The following is a 21,505-nucleotide window of genomic DNA, read 5'->3' as shown; positions in this document are numbered from 1 at the left end:
AACTTCCAAGTTCGGAATTAAAGAGCGCAACTTACATATCTTTTAGCAGATGAAGTTGTGAATTGAACTCAAAAAGTGCATACATACCACTCAAGAAAGAACTGGAAAGACAAAAAAACTGAGGAAAGAGAGCTTCACGACAACTGCGATAGAAATATGAATGCCAAAGCTTGAAAGATAAACTGGCTCGTACGAAAAAAAAAATTAAATAAGCTCTGTGGTACAAATCGTCGGCTAAAAATTTAGAAATACTTTTTGTGGCAATTGTTTCAAAACCAATTAACTACAACATTAAAAACATAGCCAATCGAAGATTAGAAAAGAGCAAACATAAAAAAAACACTGACTTTCTTGAAAAAATTTCAACTTTCGAAATTCAAAGAAAAAAATAGATGCCATTTAGGCTCTATGAATTTCTATAACAATTTATGATTCGCGCTTTTTTGATTACATTAACCCAACTTGGGAAAACTGAATCAACAGGTTAAGTTTTTAATCCGCTGGGAAATCTTAAAAATAAATTCCACTTTCGAAACTAGAAATCGTTCACGTTTTTTCGCGCCATTTCCACGTTCGTATTTGGAGTTTGCTATTTACGTCACTTTCAGCAGATGAATTTCAATTAACTCAAAAAGTGCATTAGACCTAAGTGCATCAATATTTTAACACTTTTTCTTGAAAAAAAAACAGAAAACCATCAAGACCTATATAAGCGTTCTTCACTACGTTCATAAGCAACGATAAGAAAGCTGAACCACACCAAAAATAAACTAAGAAAAAAGACCCCCGTTAATGAAAAAAAGATACACAAAAGCTCGTTTAAAGCATTTCAGCCTCAACCAAGCACACTCTTGAATCTCGCGCAACACCCGCCAATCTCCTTTTTAGACAAAACCGACAAGTCAAAGTAGCAACAACAATTTCTGGAAACTAAAGAATTGTTTGAAAAAATTAGACCAAGACGCTGGTTCATAACCTCGAATGCATTCAAAATGATATGGCTCAAAAATAATTATGACGCTGAGTTGCTTAAAGCTAGCTATACACATTTTTAGAACGAAAAAATACCACAAACTGCGCATTAAAAACTGAAATATAATGCAAAAGAAATTAAAAAAATAGTTTTTCTTTTCAAGCTAAAAGTTTTAGCCTGTCAAATAAAAAATCCATAAACTATAAATACGATCTTCAAAATCAAATTGAATTAAACAATTGAATTGAATAAACTGCTACTAGCAATAAAGTCGGCAAAAATTGGGAAGAAACAAATAAGGCCTACAAAAATCTATAAATTTCGTCAGCTGTAGACCCAGTATCACTTCAGTAACTCTAGACCCAGAACTACAGCTGTTCAATTGCCTGAAACTGGAGTTCTTCTAACGTGGAGATCCTGCGAACAAAGATATTTACCGGAAAAAAGTGTAGTGCCCAATTGCAATAACCTTGCTGATCGCAATGGTAAGATAATCAAGTTTTTTATGTTGAAATGATTGATTTGTTAAAACTCCGTCCTTGCCGGCTGAATTCTGAACAATTAAAATTTATTGTCATTCGCGCATTCAAAAAAAATTGAGGTAAAAAAGCTGACAGAATTAAAGCTGACACCTAAGAAGCTGAAAATCAACCAAAATTTAACAGCAAAAAATCATATTGAGGAAAATGCTATAACCGCTCACGTATTATCCATGAGTGCTATATATAAAGTCTATACACAGTTTGGAAACTAAACCGACAGAGATAATATCCACTACAATGAAGCCGCAAAAAATAAAAATAGCCAACAGCTGGAAAAGAGTCAATGAACGCAAGTAAACAGAAAGAAAAAAAGCTGACTTGTTTTTCAAAAATAATCGCAACTATCGAATTTCAAATAACTTAAACTCTTGGCATTTCAGAAACAATTACTGATAACCTTTTACAGATACAATTAACCCAATTTGATAAACCTGGATCAATATGTAAAGTTTATGGTCCGCTGGGATAACTTAAATTAAAACCCACTATCAAAACCAGAAATCGATCACGTTTTTAACACAGGCAATTTTTTTGTTCGATAGTGACGTTTTCCTTCCTTTTAATAAAAAAAAAAGATCTTGAGCCTGAACAATTTGAAAGAATTTTCCCACAAAAATCATCACGACCTACATACGAATCTGAACTATGTTCATCGACTCCGAATTACACATTCTATCACAAATACACAATGGTTAGAAATTTAAATTAGCATTTACCAAGAGTAATTAATATTAGTATCCAGTAGTTAATTTCAAATTCTCAGGAAATTAAGAATTTTCGCAGCACAAATGATTCAACTGATTTTGCTTAACAAGTTGATAATCTGGAAAAAAATTCGATCTGATAACGCTTGCTAATAACAAGCATACATATTTATTTGACTTTTGGATTTTATTTTATGCTAGACTGGATAATTTTCAATTTGATTGTTGTCTTGTCGAGATTTACGCTAATCGATACACCAAGTTTCATTATACCGACTAACCGACATTTTTTATAGATTGATTTTAACCTCAAAATTGATGCAAAACAAAAGAACAAGAAAACTAATTTAATTGAAACTAACTCATTTTCAAAAAGAGACGAAGCTGGCATAGCAAGCACTGGCGAGAAAATGACAAAAAGCAGCTCTTTAAAGCGAAATAAAAAAACAGTAGAAATAAGACTCGAATTAGTAAACTTTTGCTTACTCTCGGATTCGAACCTGCAAACTCGAGAGTTGGAGTCTCACATAAGCGAAACAGGCCCGTGAAAAATTGCTAACACTAGCCACCTAAAATGCAGCTAGAGATGCTTATAAAATGCCAAGGCTATGAAGCAAATATGACACCAAATATTAAAAAAAAACTAGTTCTAAGTGCAGAGTTAAACCTCCGACCAGTAGAGTAGTAGTCTGACTTTCTTCTATTTCTGTTACGGTGGCTTAACGACAAGCAAACACTAGCCACAAATAAAGCACAGAACAGATGCTATGAAATTTCCAAAGCTAGATATCGTGATTAAAACAAAAGTGCCAACAAAATGAGCACTTTTATTTGCAAGTTAGGTTGGTAAAATAGTAGATTCATACTAATATACTGCGCTGGCTAGTGTAATTATTAAAAATCAAGTTCAATAAAACTTTTACAGTTAATTTTTTGAAGCTAATGAAGATTAAAACAGTTTTTATTTTAAAACGGTTTCTTCGGACGAATTTGATTTCAATAATTTCTTCCTATATTATAAGTTAAATCAGTTATAGCCATTAGCCATAACTAACACAATGATTTGAAAAAATAAGCAATTTTAAATATGAAATCTATGTTTTCTAAAATTTCATTAGCAACAACAAACTTTCAAAAAGTACTCGACGAATAAACCAAAAATTTCAACAACAAAAACGTGTCGTTCAATTAACGCACCTACAAAAATACCCAAGTTTACAGCTCTTAATTCAGTATCTCTGATTTTCATAAGTGAATGCATAACGGATACAATTTAGTACCCGACAGAAATATAGTGTTCTATTGTTTAAAAAAGTGGTCTCTAAGCTGTCAAGATCGAAACCGTTCCTTAAGACATTCCATTCAGTATTCTAAATACTTAGCCCGATTCGCAATATGTAATTTGAAACATCAGTTTCTTTAAGGTATAATATCTGAATGAAGGATACTTTTAAGTATCAAGAGGCTAGAAAATTGAGAACACAAGAAAATCAGTACGCGTGAAAATTTTGACATTAAAAAAATATAATTTTTATATCGAAAATTGAGAAAACAAAACAAAATAAGGTGTGAGAAATGAGGTGCAACAAGCCAATGTAGCAATAAAACGAAAACCCACGAGTCAATAAACCTATGCGTCGATCAGTGGTCATTCCGAGCCATCACATGTTGGGGTGTGGCTGATCAAAACTAATGTGCTCAAGAATTGCTTTGCGCTACCTTTTACTTCAAAATAAATTAAGCCTCAACTTGATACTTAATATATATATATATATTTTTTCAAATAAATATAGCCCGAATTTCCCACTTTTTGATGTTTAGACGCAATCATCTGTATAATCCATTTCCGGTAACCAGTATTAAGATTACCCAGTATTAAAATTGGGTACCCGGAACCCAATTTTCGAGCAGAGAAATTAAAAACAAACGGTATTTTACGGCGGGTATCGGGCTCCCTATGGTAAACATTACATGACTTCTCGAGAGATGGAGGCAATAACCACTTTTCCAATGCGACGCGACACAGCCGCAAGAAAACAATTTTCTAATTTTAGTTCTACAATGATGTTATTATTTTTATCACAAATGATGATTTTTTTCACCAGTAAGTGAAGTAGCTTCTCTGAAGAGATAGAACCCGTGGGTTCAACCCCATTACCACTTCTCTGAAAATCAACAAAGCTCATTATAGGAGAAGAAAAGAAACAAATTCAAGTGACATTGCATGCTCGCCCAGCAAATCACAAGATTGCAGAGTCGCAACCGCTCTTGCGCTATGGTTTGCAAGCAAGCACTTGTAAATTAAATAATAGCGCTAGGCTAAGCATGAATATAAATTTCCGAGTTCCCTAGACCTCTGTCTTCTTAACAAGACAATGAACTTCTAGGTTTCATAATTTGTCCTACCATCGAAGTCCTTGTCAAATAGAAAAACACTATTCAATGATGCCATGAAGTCTGGCTGCTAAATTTACTGTATTTAATTAAGTGAGCGTTATTAGTAAGTAGACGTTTTTGTTACCAGTAAACTTCATAATTCATTCACTGCGAAGCACTTAAAGACACGCGTAGCATCTAGTTAACATTTAAAAGACAACTAAAATTTGAATCTGAGGTCATAGTGGCACTTAGCTGATATAAAAGTAAAACATTATTTGGACTGGATAAAGACGAAAACAAGCACTTTCGGTAGAAACCGTGATGTCCGGTAGAAACAGAGGCATACAAATTTCGAAAAACTTGCTCCTTGCAGAAGAAGTACAGCCACTTTTTTGCTTCTATCATTATGGCGTGAGTAGCAGGTTTGATTTAATCAATTTTGGTTAAAGAGATTCGCATTGATTCTGCACATAAACTCATCCTTTTGCTTTCCTCGTGGTTGTATTAAGCATAAACTCATTCAATGTCGTACTTAAATTAACTTACTTGGTCTTGGAGGGAGGAAGAATACTAATTATCCACTGGATGACCTGCACCTTCATCTTTACAATCAGATCCCGCTCCTCATTCACACACTCCTCCGGCTCCCAATCTAGAACAAAGGCGTAAAACAAAACATAGCCAACTGACAGGTCGAAAAGAGCATTGAAAGCAAGGAAACTGACTTGTTTTATTGAAAAAATCTCAACTTTCGATTTTTAGAGAACAAATTAATGGCCTTAAAGCTTTCTGTATTTCTCAAACAATTTATTATCGACACCTTTTTGATGAAATTGACCAGATTTGCAAAAACTGGATCAATAGATTAAATTTTTATTTCGCTGGGTAATCTGACAAATAAATTCCCTTCTAGAAATTAGAAGTCGTTCACGTTATTCGTGACCCCTACACTTTTGCTGTTCAATAATGGAGTTTGCCTTCCTTTTAAGAAAGAAAAGAAAGTAAACTTAAAAAATCAAAAGTCAAACCACCAAAAATCAAAATTGAGCGGGAACAAATTTAAAGACTTTTTCCGGAAAAAAATTACAAAAAACCTGTATCAGAGTACTCACTACGTACATTACTCTTATTTTTTTTAAATCATGGTCAGAAATACCAGTTACTCTAGAGACAAGACGTCTATGCTTCTCGCGTCATATGAAATTACACGGTAAACTCACTCTTTTTTTCGAGTTAATGAAATTCCGAATACCAAAATTTTCAGAATTACCAAAATTTAGAATTACCAAAATTTTCAAATTTTTGCTTCAATGTGTCATGAATAAATTTCACTTGTAAAAATATTTTAACAAGACAGTTGAAAATTAATTTTATATCAAAAGAAAACTGAAAATTTTGATATAAAACGCATAAACATATATTTTACCCTCGAAAATACGCATCAAATTTTGACTAAACTGAAATAACATGAGCCAAAACCGTTTAACCTAAAATGAAACGAAAACAATCACTAACTACAGAACGTTCAATAAATCAATAAAAAGCCTATGCTTTGGAAAACAAGCCAAAAAAAGGAACCAGATAATACAAACTGCATTTACAAAAAAGAAAAACAAGCCGACGGAAGCAAGAACGAAAACCACGATTACAAAATTTGTTTTCAAATTTATTTGAAAAAAAGCTATTACCTGAAACGAACTTCCCCTAATTACTACCTAAATGATGGTAGTTTTATTTAAATTTTCGAGAAATTGTTCATGTAAGCAGTCTTCTTGCCAGCAGTCTGCACGCTTGCAGTCGTAAAATTGAAATTTACCATTCCTACTAAAATTGACCATTCTGTGAACAAAGTTGTTTACGGGAAATAGTCTAGTACCCGATTGCAATACCCTTGCTTATCACAAGGGTAAAGGCTTTTTATGAAACTAATAACGAGTTAAACAACTGCAATTGCCTTCGTTGGTGTCGTTGTACAGATCCATTTTGTGGTTGTAGTCCTGGAATATCTTGAAGAGGAACTTCTGTCTGAACTCTTTCAGCATGAATTTAAAGGCCTCCACCCTCCCACCTTTGCTGTCCGTCCAACAGGTCAAAGTGATCTTCAAAAAATATTAGCTTTGTAATGTATACTGAAAAAAGAATTTTTCTCTGTGCCTTTATGAAACTATTTGATCAAGCGACGAAAGCAACTTAAGTCTTAAATTCGAACTCAAAAAAGTCAAAGTTGATATCCAGCAAGTGACTAGCAGTACCATCAATAAACCGTAACATTTTTCTGATATCAGCATTTGCCAATTTTTACATTTGAAATGAGATGCTCTAGAATGTTCTCCATGATCCTGAGTGCTTCCTGGTCAAGAGTGTTCTGTGCAATTTCTGTTTGAGATGCTGTGACCAGTGGATCCACATTCGAAGATGAGAAGCCACAAGCGGCTGTTACGGATACCACGTGATTCTGCATCTGCGGTCCGGCAACTGAAAAAAATATTTGTAATTTTTGTAACAAAAAACAATAAATTCTAGACCATTAAGCGGGGAGATTCTAGAACAAATGAGGAGAAGAAAAGTTTTATCGTTACATCCGGGCACTTCCGTCTCAGGGAAAATAGAAGAAGTAGGCAGATGAGGCTCGCTACAGAATAAAACCCGGAACAGGAAATCAATGACAGTACTTGGTGTAGATAGATACTTTTCACACAGAGGCGAGGCGAACCATTCCAAGCTAGCAGAAAAATTAAAAAAAAAACGAATTCGGAAGAAAAAATATCGAAAAAACAACAATTACAAAAAGTTTGTCTCTATTTCTGTCTACAAAATTATGTCTATGATGTTCAATAATGAAAACACGTCCAGCAATAAAATCAACGATATAAAATAAAAATTCAAAATATCTATTCAGAGGCAACTAAGCCAAACAAATTTGTTAACTCCCGTTGATCCGAAAACAAAACTCATGTGATGGAAAACTTTGCTATGAAGTTTTGAAAATCTAAAAACTAAGATTTTTATCATTTTGTCAAGTAGTTCCGTAGAACATTAGTTCGATAGGCCAATGCACGAAAATGAAAAAAAAAAGTTAAAATAAGCCTTAGGAAATACCATTTTTCTTATGTACTGGAAACGAAAATATACTAACTTAGCTACCATCGAAGCAGCTACAATTGTTATTAAATTGTCAATACTATGCAGCAAAATACCCACCAAATTAAAGTAAAACTGTATGTGCGAGATAGGAGGTCTCACGTCCTAACATCTGAACCACGTTCGCTTGGAATTCTACTAACACTAGCCACCAATAAGCAGCTACAATGGCTATTAAAATGCAAATGCATATAACATCAAACACCAAATGAGCACTTTCATTTGCACGTTGAGTTGAGAAAAAACTTGATTCGTAATATAACACTAATCTTTCTAGCTCGCTAAGCAGAAAAAGAATTATTTTCCGCTTCAAAGAAACGGATCCTGGCCAGATTCGAACCTTTGTTGTCCCAGGTATAGTCGTTACATCTAGGCTAAGTAAGCAGGAGAAGCAAAGAATTACGTATGTATATCGCCCATTTGTTTAGACTACACCCAATGGAAGACGGGAAGACCATCCAAGAAGAACATAGTTCACATTAAATGGCATGAACAAGAGTATATTTTGTATAAACGCAGCTGGCTGATACATTTACTTTTTGCACAGATAAGGATAACAACACTGAATAATAAGCTAGCTGGGTTACATAGGTTTAAGGGCGGATTTAGATTGGGGGGCGGACGCCCCCTCCCCCACAGGGATTCGACCCCCTGCCGACCCAAAGGGTCCCCTTTGTACTATTTTGAGATATCCATTTTGGCTGACCCTAAAATTTTTCTGAAGGCACCTTTGGCGTCAATATATACTTATTTTGAGCGGGGAGTTCGCGCCGAAAAAACGCTATTTTTTTGTCAACATTTTCCAAAAATTGCCTAAAAACGCCCCTTTTTGGCGTTTTTCAAAATTTTGCCTGCGGCGCAGAAAATTTTACCAAAACAGGGTCTTTTACTGATTTGGGATTGAAATCCGTCCACCCCTAGAGAATATCCTAGATCCGCCCCTGCAGAGGTTATTTGATGTTCGCTCAAACCTGCGCTTGGATTCAAAATCGGAGCGTATGTTGGAATGGGTATTGGCGGTCTTCTACTTTGCGGAGGGGGAGTTTCCCACGGAGGGAGAAAACTCAGCCCCGTAATTGGAGCAAAATTTGCCCTCTTTCGATGACGTTCAAAATCTGCATCAATGAGATATGATGAAATCAACTTATTTGCCATGAACATATTTGCATCGTTCTGCTCATGGAACAATGCCGTTAGTTTACCTTGATTGATATGAGATCTGAATAGACACAGAAGACCACTAGCGAATCGAATAAGAATACAAAGGTGATCCACTTCGCATACGCAAGTAAAAAATAACACGAGTGAATCAACTCAAAACACTGCTTATTTGAAGATCATTTTTAAACTTTCAAATAAAAACAACTTTTCCCATCCGGAACCAATCATTTTGTGGTACATAACATTCAAACGCCACAAATAAACAAAAAACCTTAGAGCGCATCTTTGCATAAAAATAAAGGTATCAAAATTTGCATGTAACTATGGGGATGTAGATCGTGCCAATTAGAGTCCCAAATTATAAATTGTGAAATGGCATGTGTGTCTTCTTATGGAAAAAAAACAGACCATGTTCTTTATCATAAAGCGCGAGCTACAATCCGATATCATCTAAAATGGAAAATGTTTCGAAACTGTTGCTGGCTGCCCACATGACAGGAACAGATTATTTTGAAAGTTCATATAAGTTAGTTCCCACACACAAATGTAGAAATCGCAAGACAAAATCGGAAAAGCAACTATCATTCATTTGTAGAAATCGCTGCATTTTTAAGCAAACTTCGGACCATATCAAGCAGATATATTGTAACAAAAATTGTAACCAAACAAGGAAATAAAATCAAAAACCATTAATGAAAACCGAATTTATCGAAAAAAGAAACTCGAATAAATGTTATCATTGAAAAAAAAACTTTAACAACTCAATTAACAAAAAAACTTTCAAATTTCAGTAAAAAAATAAATGCCCTTAAAGCTCTTAGAAATTCAACAAAAAATATGATTGACACTTGTGTTATAAAATTAACAGACCCATGTTAACAATCCCCCCCCCCCCCCCCCCAAAAAAAAATAGCCCAAAAGAATTATCCAGGCCAAAACTCTGGTAATAGTTGGTTTTACAATTAAGAATAGTACTAATTTTTGTTTTCAATGCTTATTTAAGTTGGTCGACAGGAAAAACAAGCCCAACAATTTCAATTTAAGAGAAATCTTTTGGACAAAATGGATCAAATCTAGTTGGGAAAGTAAAAATCCACTTCAAAAGCTGAAAGTAATTCAACTTCTTTCGCATTTTTTATTTTTATTTGCGTAATTTTCATTTTGTAGAAAATGTATTTGGGCTCTTTTGCAGTCCTCCATTTTTTCTTTTTTTTTCGAAAATTCGATATATGAAAGCTTACTGTTCCGACCATTGAAAATGGGAAGGACCTTTATATTCCCGTGTGTTTTAGTTTTTTGTTTTGCACGCAAAAATAGTCAACACGAAAAATCATCAGAATGGGTCGAGTGATATACCAAATTAAAGCACTTTCAGTCGTGATTCGAACATTGAAAAACTGTCCAAAAGTTGAGAAAAACGGGTTTAAATTTTTGATTTTTAGTTCAACTTTGAGCGAGTAAAGCCATCGAGTAATGATCGGTATATGAAAATTTACTTTATTTGGACTTTTACAATAAAAAAAACTTATTTTTGCTAATTTTCAGTTTGTCATTCCTGAACAGAGCGATGGGCCAAGCAGCGGGACACTTTTCCGGACACATTGAGGGATGTTGGCCCGCAAGATTGCCATTGGCAAGATTTAACAATACAAATCCAACGCCCCTGAGTCATTGTGCGCGATCGCAAAAAATATATATTTCAGCGTGAACAGAAGCTGCTAACATTAAGAAGACATTTTCATGCAAACAAAAGGCTCTGTGAGATTTAAAAATTTATTTTGATTGAAACTGCTTTAATAAAACTGGTCCAATTTGAGAAACCTGATAAGTAATTTTTTTATTCCACTTCGAAATCTTTTTAAAAGCCACTTTCAAAAGAAGTTAAATAGAATTCTAAAAATCAGATGTCAACACGCAAAAAATTGAGCTTGAGATTGAAAATTTTCAAGACTTTTTTTGCAAAAAACCACTAACTAAATAAGTGTCTCCACCTCGTTCATTGACACATGCAAAATGAAATCAAACTTTTGAAACTATAGGTCAAATTTATCGCGGCTCATTTCCACTTTTGTTATCGGAGATTGCACTCTTATTTCCATCTGGCAAATGAAATAGACGAGAATGAAATAGACGAGAATTTGAAGACAAATCAGAAGTCAAACCGCAACAAAGATGTATTTCAGCGTGAGCAAAAGCTTCTAACGTTTTAAAACGACATTTTCAATAGCAGTCTCTCTTTTAAAATTAAACTATAAACAAGACTGCTCGTATCAGGGCGAAGCCCTGAATGTTCCGACTGCTTTTGAAGTCTTATGGAGCAGCAGTAATAACATAAAAACAATATATGAAATAAAATTAAATGAAAAAAAAAATTTCTAAAATTTGAAATTGTTTATGAAAATCATCCCCCCACACGCCATATAAAGGTACAAAAAGATAGTTTTCGTTCCTTGTAACACATCAATTATGGCAAATAAGCTTCGTTCAACCAATTTGGAACGATTTATAAGACGGATTTACGCGTTAATAGCGCGAATTATATCGCGCGTTAATTGTCCCAAATTGGTCAAAATGGCAATCTTTAAACCCTCATAACTTTACGAAAAATTATCACAGGTGAAATATCTTTTCAAATTTAAGCTCAGGACAACAATACCTTTTGAATGATATTAAAAAAGTTCCGTCAAAAATGGCTAGTTAAAAAGTCGAAAATTGTCTGAAGAAAAAAAACCCACCCCGAGCACAAATATTCCGTTACTTTCGTATCGAAAGTCGGAACAATGAGCAAGATGTTGTAAGATACTAGAGGTTGCAAAACCATTAGGGATCGACATTGCGGATTGCAAAGCACACCATTGGGAATAGTTAAAAATGGGAAAAAACATCATTGTAATCAACCTTAAAAGTTATAACCTTAAAAGCTAAACAATAAGCTACGACGTTGTTCAAACAATCTTTGACAGGCATGAAATCTATGCTAATTATGTCGAGATTGTAGGATCAGCCAATTTGGCCGTATTCCAAATCAGCCACAAGAAGTAATACATGCTCAATTCAGTTATTTCCTTGTAGGATATAAAAGTAATCACTAGCTCCATCTGCGCAAAAAAGAACGTACTCGCTTTTAAGTTAATATTATTCAAGCATACTGAATATTCCGTCAAAGTAGGAGAATAAAAGGGGCAGATTATGAGACAATACGTTTATGTAGGGCAAAATTTCTGTTGAAAAAAGGCAATCTGCAAAAACGGCGAAATTTTATGTAGACTGACTTGGGTCATGAGATGGACCCATGGCTATACAGTACCAAGGAGGGAAAACGCTTATTACAGAAACACACTATTGTCGCACGTGCCTGAACCAGCTCCAAATACCACCCCCGCTCAACAGATCAAGCGAAGATTTTCGTCTCTTCCTTAATCAGAAGTATACAATAGCTTAGCTCTGTGTGCCAAATAAAGTCTGATAGGCTGAAACTCGCCAAGTTTGGAATCCCCAACCCCATAAAGCTTCCGGGTCTATTTTAAATTTCTACAAGAAAATAACTTACCCAGACTTCCTAGTGATGCACGCATGGGATCTGGAGTGAGTTTGGTCTGGTCTAATCCAGGTACCAAAGTGGAGAACAGGAACACCATGTCAGCCGGAGCCTTGTCCTTCACCACCTGGTACCACGCGAGGAACAGACGGATGCCAGAGTATCTGTATTTAGTGCAGCAGTCGTGCGTCAACAGTCGCTTCAGGAAAGCACCTGGGAAAAGATTCAGTTTTTTGAGTTCCAACCAATGTGAGGGAACAGAAACTCAATTCAGTTTCGAGGGTGCTTACCACCTTTCACCAATGTAAAATGCCTTCTTTTAAACTTCTAGTATGATTTTAAGCATAATTTAGCTATGATGCCAAATGGACTTTTCGAAACAATATCCACTTATTTAGACAAAATTTTTGGACTGCATGCAAATTTTTGAAAAACAAAATGCCAATTTGAATATTCTGTGATACTACCACCGCAATCAGGTATTTTAACCAGGTGTTCCATTTACCGCTTTCTATCCTTCAAATTTTACAAGATTCACTTGGGTATTCTCTTTTTTTTATAATATTAAATTCTCAATTTTTCTCTATTCGGGAAAACTCACTAATGCTATTGCAATGCCATCCAGAAGCCAGTTTCTCCGGCATCAAATGAATCAATTTCTAAACATAAACATCAGTTTAAGTAGTTAGCGTCACTTTTTTTACTCTTTGCTAGCTGATTAGTTACCATTTGATATCTTCAAGAACATTACCATTTTTCTCAACTTACAAAGTTACCCCAAGTAAATAATTTAATATGAAACGTGATCCCTAAAACGTAGGCAATCGACTTTTCAATAGAACAATGGTTGTAATTAACGTACCTCAATGACAAAAAGTAATGTTTCCACGTCATCTTTCACGTCCTTGGAAAGGGTCTTTTGGCCGATATCTAAAATTGTTCACAAGACGATCTTTGTTTTTATAAAGTATGAAAATAACATAGTCATTGTGAACCAAATTCAGGAGAATTTAGGTGCAGTTAAAATCAAATAATGTAGCTAACGGTTATATCTGAATCAGATTTTTTGGACTAACTGCCGCGCTTTAACTGCCCGAAATTACATGTTTCAAATCTAATGAACATCCATGGAAACGTCATCTTCATGAATTAAATCTCAATTTTTTTATTCAATTTTGGGCAAACGCTCAATTTCGTGCACTTCTAATTGTACAACAGGTTTGAAGTTACTTTTGATCTGTGGGTCGACGTGTAGAGTGTAGTAGTCATACCAGACATAGAAGTAGGCGTAGTTATTCTCACACAGATACCTTTTCATCTCATCCGCTATCAGTGTCTCTGCAACGCAAAACACCCTTTCAGCTCAAATTTTCTAATTACCTCCTAGGCATAATCAGCTTGAAAACTTTATTTAAATCAAGATGACCACCGGGGCTGAATTATTTTGAGAGATGTGAAATATCTGAGCAGCCTGTTCCCATCAATGCTTTAATGTCATCGAAGTGTACCACGCCGTATGGGAAACCAAAACTGTGAAAACTTAATTGTGTTTATGCTTAGTGTATTACTTTTTTTGATCATATAATTTTAAATGTGCGCGCAGTCTCTGATTGCGGCATTACCTAGACACATTTTGAGAGCCTTGATTTTGCTCTGGACATTTGAGGAGTCCAGGATCTTGGCCAGTGCCTTCTCCTTCTCTTTCTTCGTCTTCTGCTGCGACACCATCATGCAATCTTAATTCTTGAGTGCTAGTAGTTGAGAAGCATTATTTTTCTGAAGAGAATCAGCAACGCTTGTCAAAAGATTGAGGTGCGAATCAAACCGCTTACAATTATGTTTCTACCTTAAAACATAGGCGCTACGCGCAATACACCGAAGGCATAGAAACTGAAGCAAAAACCAAACAACTTGAACAACTAATAATTGAAGAATAACAGTTCTAGAGCAAAAAATCGTACTAATACATGTATACACCAAAATTTTGCTATATCGAGAAAGAGCCTGAAATAACAGTTCTAGAACTAAAAATCGTACTAACACATGTATAGGTTAAATTTTTGATATATCAACGAAGATCATAAAATAACACTTCTAGAACTAAAAATCGTACTAACACATGTATACACCAAAATTTTACTATATTGGCAAAGATCATGAAATAACAGTTCGAGAGCTAAAAATCGTACTAACACATGTATACGTCAAATTTTTGCTATATTGACAAAGATCATGGAATAACAGTTCTAGAGCTAAAAATCGTACTAACACATGTATACACCAAAATTTTGCTATATTGACAAAGATCATGGAATAACAGTTCGAGAACTAAAAATGGTACTAACACATGTATACAATAAAATTTTGATATATTGACAAAGATCATGAAATAACAGTTCGAGAACTAAAAATCGTAATAACACATGTATACACTAAAATTTTGATATATTGACATAGATCATAAAATAACAGTTCGAGAACTAAAAATGGTACTAACACATGTATACGCTAAAATATTGCTATATTGACGAAGAGCCTGAAATAACAATTCTAGAGCTAAAATCGTACTAACACATGTATACACCAATATTTTGCTATATCGACAAAGAGCCTGAATAAACGTTGTAGAACTAAAAATCTTACTAACACATATATACACCAAAATTTTGCTATATTGACAAAGAGCCTGAAATATTGACAAAGGACCTGAAATAACAATCGTAGAACTAAATGTCGTACTTACGCATTGTAGATCAATTTCTATAGCTATAATAAAATACAAAAGATTGTGTTTGTATGTGTAGCAAAACGCCTCCTGTTTTACACCTAATACAAGTATACACAGACCAGTTAATTGAAACTACAGTGTACATATTACAAGTATACACAGATCAGTTAAACTAAAGAAACTGTGTACCTAATACAAGTATACACGATCAGTTGATTGAAACTACAGTGTACCTAATACAAGTATACACAGCAGTTGAAATAGAAAAACTGTGTACCTAATACAAGTATACACAGACCAGTTGATTGAAACTACAGTGTACCTAATACAAGTATACACAGCAGTTGAAAAAAAACTGTGTACCTAATACAAGTATACACAGACCAGTTGATTGAAACTACAGTGTACCTAATACAAGTATACACAAAAGTTGAAATAGAATAACTGTGTACTGTGACTTCTGCTCTAGAGTAAACGCGGTTGCCAGCGACAAACATGTAACGCGCAATCAGCAAAATAACAGTATTTGCAATATGGGTTGGTTCTTTAGTTGTTATTGCCCTTTCTGAGATACACGTGGAATTTGGACATGTTACATTAACGGCTTGGTTGGCGAAGTGATTGACCACAAGCTCCTGCAGAAGTTGACCATTGCGTGGAGGACTTAAAACTAACGCAGAAGTAGTTTCAGGTCTTCTCCATGACACATTACACAGACAACACGTGAAATTATCTGAATACGATATTTCAAAGAAATTCCATTGGCCCTCAGATTTAAATGCATTGATAATTGACAGTAGTACCTCGGAAGCATCGTGCTGATGTCCATAGGTATATGAGAAGCTGTAATTCAAATCAAGATGCTGGAGAATTTTAACTTTGGAAGTAGACGCATTGATGAAAAAGTTTTCTGTGGACAGCATTTGACAAAATATCTCTTTCACAGTTGAAATTAACACGCCACCATGGTCAAATTCAGTAAGTCTACCGAGCCGATCTCTGATGCAAGCGCTTGACAACAAAAGCTGAAGAACAGAATTGAGATAGCAACTGTTGTCATCATTTGCAATGCCCGTGGGTCGAAATGGCTCCATTACATGACTGAAAATAGAAGTAACATAAAATTTAACATTTTGCTTTACCTTATTGAGTCCACGCTCCAACAAATTCTTTTTTGAGAAATACAAAAGCAAATTTGAAAATTAATTACCGGACAGATATAACTATAGATAAATCTTTAAATAATTTAAAATCATTTTTGATGTGGCTGCAACCCAAAAGCAAGTGGACAGATCTCGTTGGCAGCGTTCCCTGTAAATAGTTGTACGCTAATTGGTGATATACAGATCTTTCTGAAAATATCCTAAACAGAACAATAAATTGAAAATCATTTTTTGCTTTTAACTACATAGCTAAGAAGTAAAACATCAAATTTCACAATCAAACAACAAAGACGCTAACTAAATAAATAAATAAATGAACGAACAAACCAACAAATGAACGAACAAACCAAAACTAAATAAACATAAATAAATAAATGAATAAATAAATACATACATGAATAATAAATAAAAGCAAAACTAAATGAAAGAAAATAATTAAATAAATATAGCAATAAATATCAACGAATAAGCAAAACACACCTGATAAAAAAATAAACAATAAAAAAATAAATCAATACATAAATAAATAAATACATACATAAATAAATAAATAAATAAATAAATAAACGCAAAACTGAAATGTACAAATAATTAAATTAAAATGAAAAAATATATATCTCATGAACAAATAACCAAACAAACAGACCCATAATATAAATAAATGAAACTAAATGAATTAAATAAATACACATACATAAATAATAAAACAAAACACACCTGATAAATAAATAAGCAATAAAAAAATAAATCAATACATAAATAAATAAATAAATAAATACATAAATGAATACATAAATAAATAAATATATAAATAAATAAAAGCAAAAGTGAAATGTACAAATAATTAAATAGACATGAAAAAATATATATGAACAAATAACCAAACAAACAGACCCATAATATGAACAAATGAAAATAAATAAATGAAATAAATACACATACATAAATAATAAAAGCAAAACTAAATGAAAGAAAGAATAATTAAATAAATATAGAAATAAATATCAACAAATAAACAAAACACACCTGATAAATAAATAAGCAATAAAAAAATAAATCAATACATAAAAAAATAAATAAATACATAAATAAATAAATAAATAAATAAATAAAAGCAAAAGTGAAATGTACAAATAATTAAATAGACATGAAAAAATATATATGAACAAATAACCAAACAAACAGACCCATAATATAAATAAATGAAAATAAATAAATTAAATAAATACACACGCAGAAATAATAAAAGCAAAACTAAATGAAAGAAAGAATAATTAAATAAATGAACAAAACACGTGATAAAAATAAACAAAAATAAATATGTACATACATAAATTAAAAATAAATATAAGCAAACTAAACATAATTAAATAAATAGAAGAACAGATAATTAAATAAATAAAGATGAACAAATAAAGAAACAAACATACGCAATCACGTGACATAGCGCGATGTAGTCCAGCCCACATGATAATTGATAACTGTGGACGTTATTTGTCGACACTTGACAACAGACAACATTAAAAAAAAAAAACCCGTTACACGATACCATAACACCTTGACTAAAGTCTTCGGTGTAATCAGGAACCAACACATGATGTTAGCGCAGAGCTTTTATGATGCGCAGTAGGCAATTGGGACGACAACGGAAGAGCTAGCAGTTGAAGAAAAAATCCGACTTCAGAAATCATCCACTCGCTTAGTATTAAACCAATAACTGAAGATATTCACCAGAAGTTTTTAAAAAGCGGTTTAACAATTTTGTGAAAGTCGGTTGAAAAAACTGACTGAAAAGATTTAAGTTCAAATTTTACTGATCTGCTCATTGATCTCGGGAGCATGACCAATTAAGAGGCGACGAGGAGCTTCACAACACGAAAATTCATAACAAAAAATCATAACAAAAGAATACAAAGAAAAACATGATACTATTGGATGAATCAGACAAAACTGCTGATTACTCCATTTAAAACAAAAAACCATCTTAATCGAAAAGAAGACCAATCTGTCCTCGATAAGTTTATCAAATAAAAATTTTGTTAAGATAAATAAACCCGTTTTAGATGAAAACAACCACAAAGCCACTGCTGCTGGTTATATCCCTTTCGAACAAAAATTAATAGTAAAAATCAAGCAACAGAGAACGTGCTTTAATTGAGTGAATACAAAACTAAGCTCTCTGATAAACAAATTAATAATTAAGCACAAAAAATGAGACGTACATTGGAAAAAAGGGAGCTGCTTTTATAACACAAGCCTCGCTTGTGCACTTGAAACATCTTTCAACAACAAACAAGAATCCCTGCTGACAAAAACAGATCTAAGCAGACCAGTTTTGTCCAATATCGAGAAAAAACTTCAAAAACATTTTTAAAATCCGAAAAGCGACTCAACAGGCTTCATTTTAATACCACATTTGGAGCTTTGCAACCATCCTTTGCTAAGTATCCTTTGCAAGTATTTGACTTTGCATGACAAAAAACCCACTATAGCCCCTAGTTCCTTCCCACTCTTTGAGGGTGTCGGTACTTTGTTCGAAATGAATGCACGAGTCAACAAGAAAACTGTCAACACAACAAAAAAAAATCAAATTTTCACCAAACGAAACTTCTTGAGAAAAACCTGAGAACAAAAAATGAGACGGAATCGCTAAGTCAAAAAAGATACTTGAAAACTACACCTAGGAAAATAATTTAGCCCGCAGATGTTCAATTTCAGGGAAACGCAGATGCAAAACACAATAAACAGCGTTACTGTTGTGGATCGGTGCAAGGCAAGAGATTTATTCTGTATCGAAGCTAGTGATAGACCTTAAATTTAGTTGGTTTTTTTTAAGTTGTTATCGGTGGGAAAAGTATAAATAAAAACAAGATTTCATTAGGGAAAAACATCTTTTTGGTTCACGTGTTCCTATTGCTAGTAACTTTTTAGCAAAAATACAATCGGCCGATAGAGCATCGCAATCATAGATAGGATTGATTAATATCATGAGAATTTATCATAGTTGACACATTTTGAAAGTTGATTAAATTCAACTGATAAAAAAGAGACAGCAACACAAATAGAATCCCTTCTGAACCAATTAAATACGCTTCAACAGATCAGGTATGTTCGAAAATTTATTTTCTTCAAGTTTCATACTTAGTTCTAGCAGCTATGATTTCTCAGATCATCAATATCATCACAGTTACATAGAAATTCGTCCGACTAATCAAACTTTCCAAAATAAAAACAAAATGTATCAAAAAAAATGTCCCGCCGGAACTTGACTATCAGACCTTATGATTCCAATGTACGAGCGTTGCGAACAGACCAAGCGAGTCGGAGCCTCGATGATGTCCAGGTTCCATATTAAATCACGCTTATTTTCTTGCAGATTTGTAAAAATGTTTACGAAAAAAACTTTTGCGTCCATTGTACGTGAAAGCAGCGGGCACGACTGTTCTATTTTAGAAAAGAAGTTCGAATTAAGGCAAAGATCTATGCTTTTTAACATGACTTTCTCAGACTTTTTAGCACTCATTTAAACAAACAAAAGACCTCTTCATAGGTCAAGCCAGCGCACTAGCAAACTCCAACGAAAACGTAGGAGCCAAAAAAAACGCACAAAAATGTCTAGCAACGACTTCATTTTTCGATACACCACTGTTAACCACTTGGCTTAAAAAATTTTACAACGTTTTGATTAAAAACAACTCAATCGTAAAAAAAAAATGTTGACAAAAACAAGGTAAACCAAAAGTTTCGCATATCTCGAAGGACATATAGGGGTCAGCTAAAGCTGGAGGCACGTGTTTGATGTTCTTTGAATTTGTTATACTGATGCGGGACGAAATGCGTTATTTCAAAAATTTGACTTTGCCCAAAACCTTAATTGTTTCTCTACTAAAGTAAGTTAGAAAAGTGAAAAATTTTCAGAATTTGGAACTTTCCAAAAAACATAGCAATTCTTTTAGTAAAAATTAAGGAGTGGCCACTTCTGCAGGGAAAATTCGCGCAAATTCTTCTTTCGATTGAACGGGTAACTTTTTTAAGAACATTCAGAAAACTTCTTAAAAACTGTCAAATCTTCAAAAAAATTACTTTTCACCAAAAAAACCCTCGCATATCTAATGTTTTTTAGTTCAGTCCAAAGAATGGGTTGTGTGATGTTCCTTTGCATAGAATGGGTTGTGGGAAATTCCTTTGCAATGAAATTATAAGGAAAATCTGTTGTGCCGATTGAACCTATGATATCAGATTTGGCAGGATAGTTATCGAGAACAGTCCACCAAACTGTTAAAAAATCAGAAAATTGACATTTCCGGAAAATCATAACTTTTTATTTGAAGACAATTGGCCGTAACCACTTATGCGAAATAAATTTACCCAATCTGTTATTTTGAGTGAACCCAAAATCCTAGGTTTTGGCAAGGAAGTTCTCGAGAAAAGTCAAGAAATTTCAAACGAAAAAAAAATTTGACTTTTCCGAGCACCATAATATTGTGTCAAAAAAAAAATAAGACGTAATCGCGTATGCAGAGGAACTTCCCACAACCCATTCTTTGGACTGAACTAAAAAACATTAGATATGCCAGGGTATTTTTTGGTGAAAATCATAATTTAGAAAAAAAACACTCAAAAAATTGACTTTTCTAAGGCCGATAAATTTTTGTGTAAATTTAACCGTGAATGACTGATAATACAGGGGAGTTTCATGAGTACCATGACGCTCAATAAATAGCTAACAGAACTTCGAAGGGAAAATGTTTTGAAAAAATATTGTTTCATGTTTAAATTAATTAAAAATTTTCAAGAGGTCCGAGTGCGGTTGACTTTGAGCATTCAAAATTGGTGACAGAGTGTTATCGATCTCAAGAGTACTAACTGACATTTTAAGGGGAGAGATCGATAAATAGGCCGACCAAATTAAAGCCGTCAGTCAATAAGCTGATACTCAGCCAAATATTTCGTCAAAAAATCATCTTGTACAAAATTGCATTTAACGCCCACATAGGAATCACGATAGCTATTTAAGTAGAGTATGTAAAGTGGACTAGAGAAATTAGAAAATAAACTCACCGAGCTTTGGTCGACAACCATGAACCAAAATCATCAGCAGTAAATTATTATCGAAGCTATATGTTTATAAAAACAATGGTTTGCGTTCTATATATAGCATAAATCAGTAGAAATT

The 21,505-nt window shown here is 33.7% G+C and overlaps 1 protein-coding gene across 1 annotated transcript in view; it reads right to left on the bottom strand.

The window, feature by feature from the left end:
* The window catches only part of LOC134839745 (ral GTPase-activating protein subunit alpha-1-like), a 328,394-nt gene that overhangs the window by 142,456 nt on the left and 164,433 nt on the right, over positions 1-21,505 (bottom strand). Inside the window, exons 2-10 of the mRNA XM_063855368.1 lie at positions 14,061-14,214; positions 13,669-13,776; positions 13,301-13,368; positions 13,040-13,097; positions 12,451-12,651; positions 6,901-7,073; positions 6,553-6,697; positions 5,145-5,250; positions 4,322-4,384 (exon numbers count right to left, since the gene is read on the bottom strand). Of these exons, the coding sequence (XP_063711438.1) occupies positions 4,322-4,384; positions 5,145-5,250; positions 6,553-6,697; positions 6,901-7,073; positions 12,451-12,651; positions 13,040-13,097; positions 13,301-13,368; positions 13,669-13,776; positions 14,061-14,169 (1,031 nt within the window). The 5' untranslated portion in view covers positions 14,170-14,214. The remainder of the gene's footprint in view (positions 1-4,321; positions 4,385-5,144; positions 5,251-6,552; positions 6,698-6,900; positions 7,074-12,450; positions 12,652-13,039; positions 13,098-13,300; positions 13,369-13,668; positions 13,777-14,060; positions 14,215-21,505) is intronic.

This window comes from Symsagittifera roscoffensis, chromosome 2, assembly GCF_963678635.1.
Source record: "Symsagittifera roscoffensis chromosome 2, txSymRosc1.1, whole genome shotgun sequence".
NCBI classification, from domain to species: Eukaryota; Metazoa; Xenacoelomorpha; order Acoela; family Convolutidae; genus Symsagittifera; species Symsagittifera roscoffensis.
This window is presented reverse-complemented; position numbering and strand designations above follow the sequence as displayed.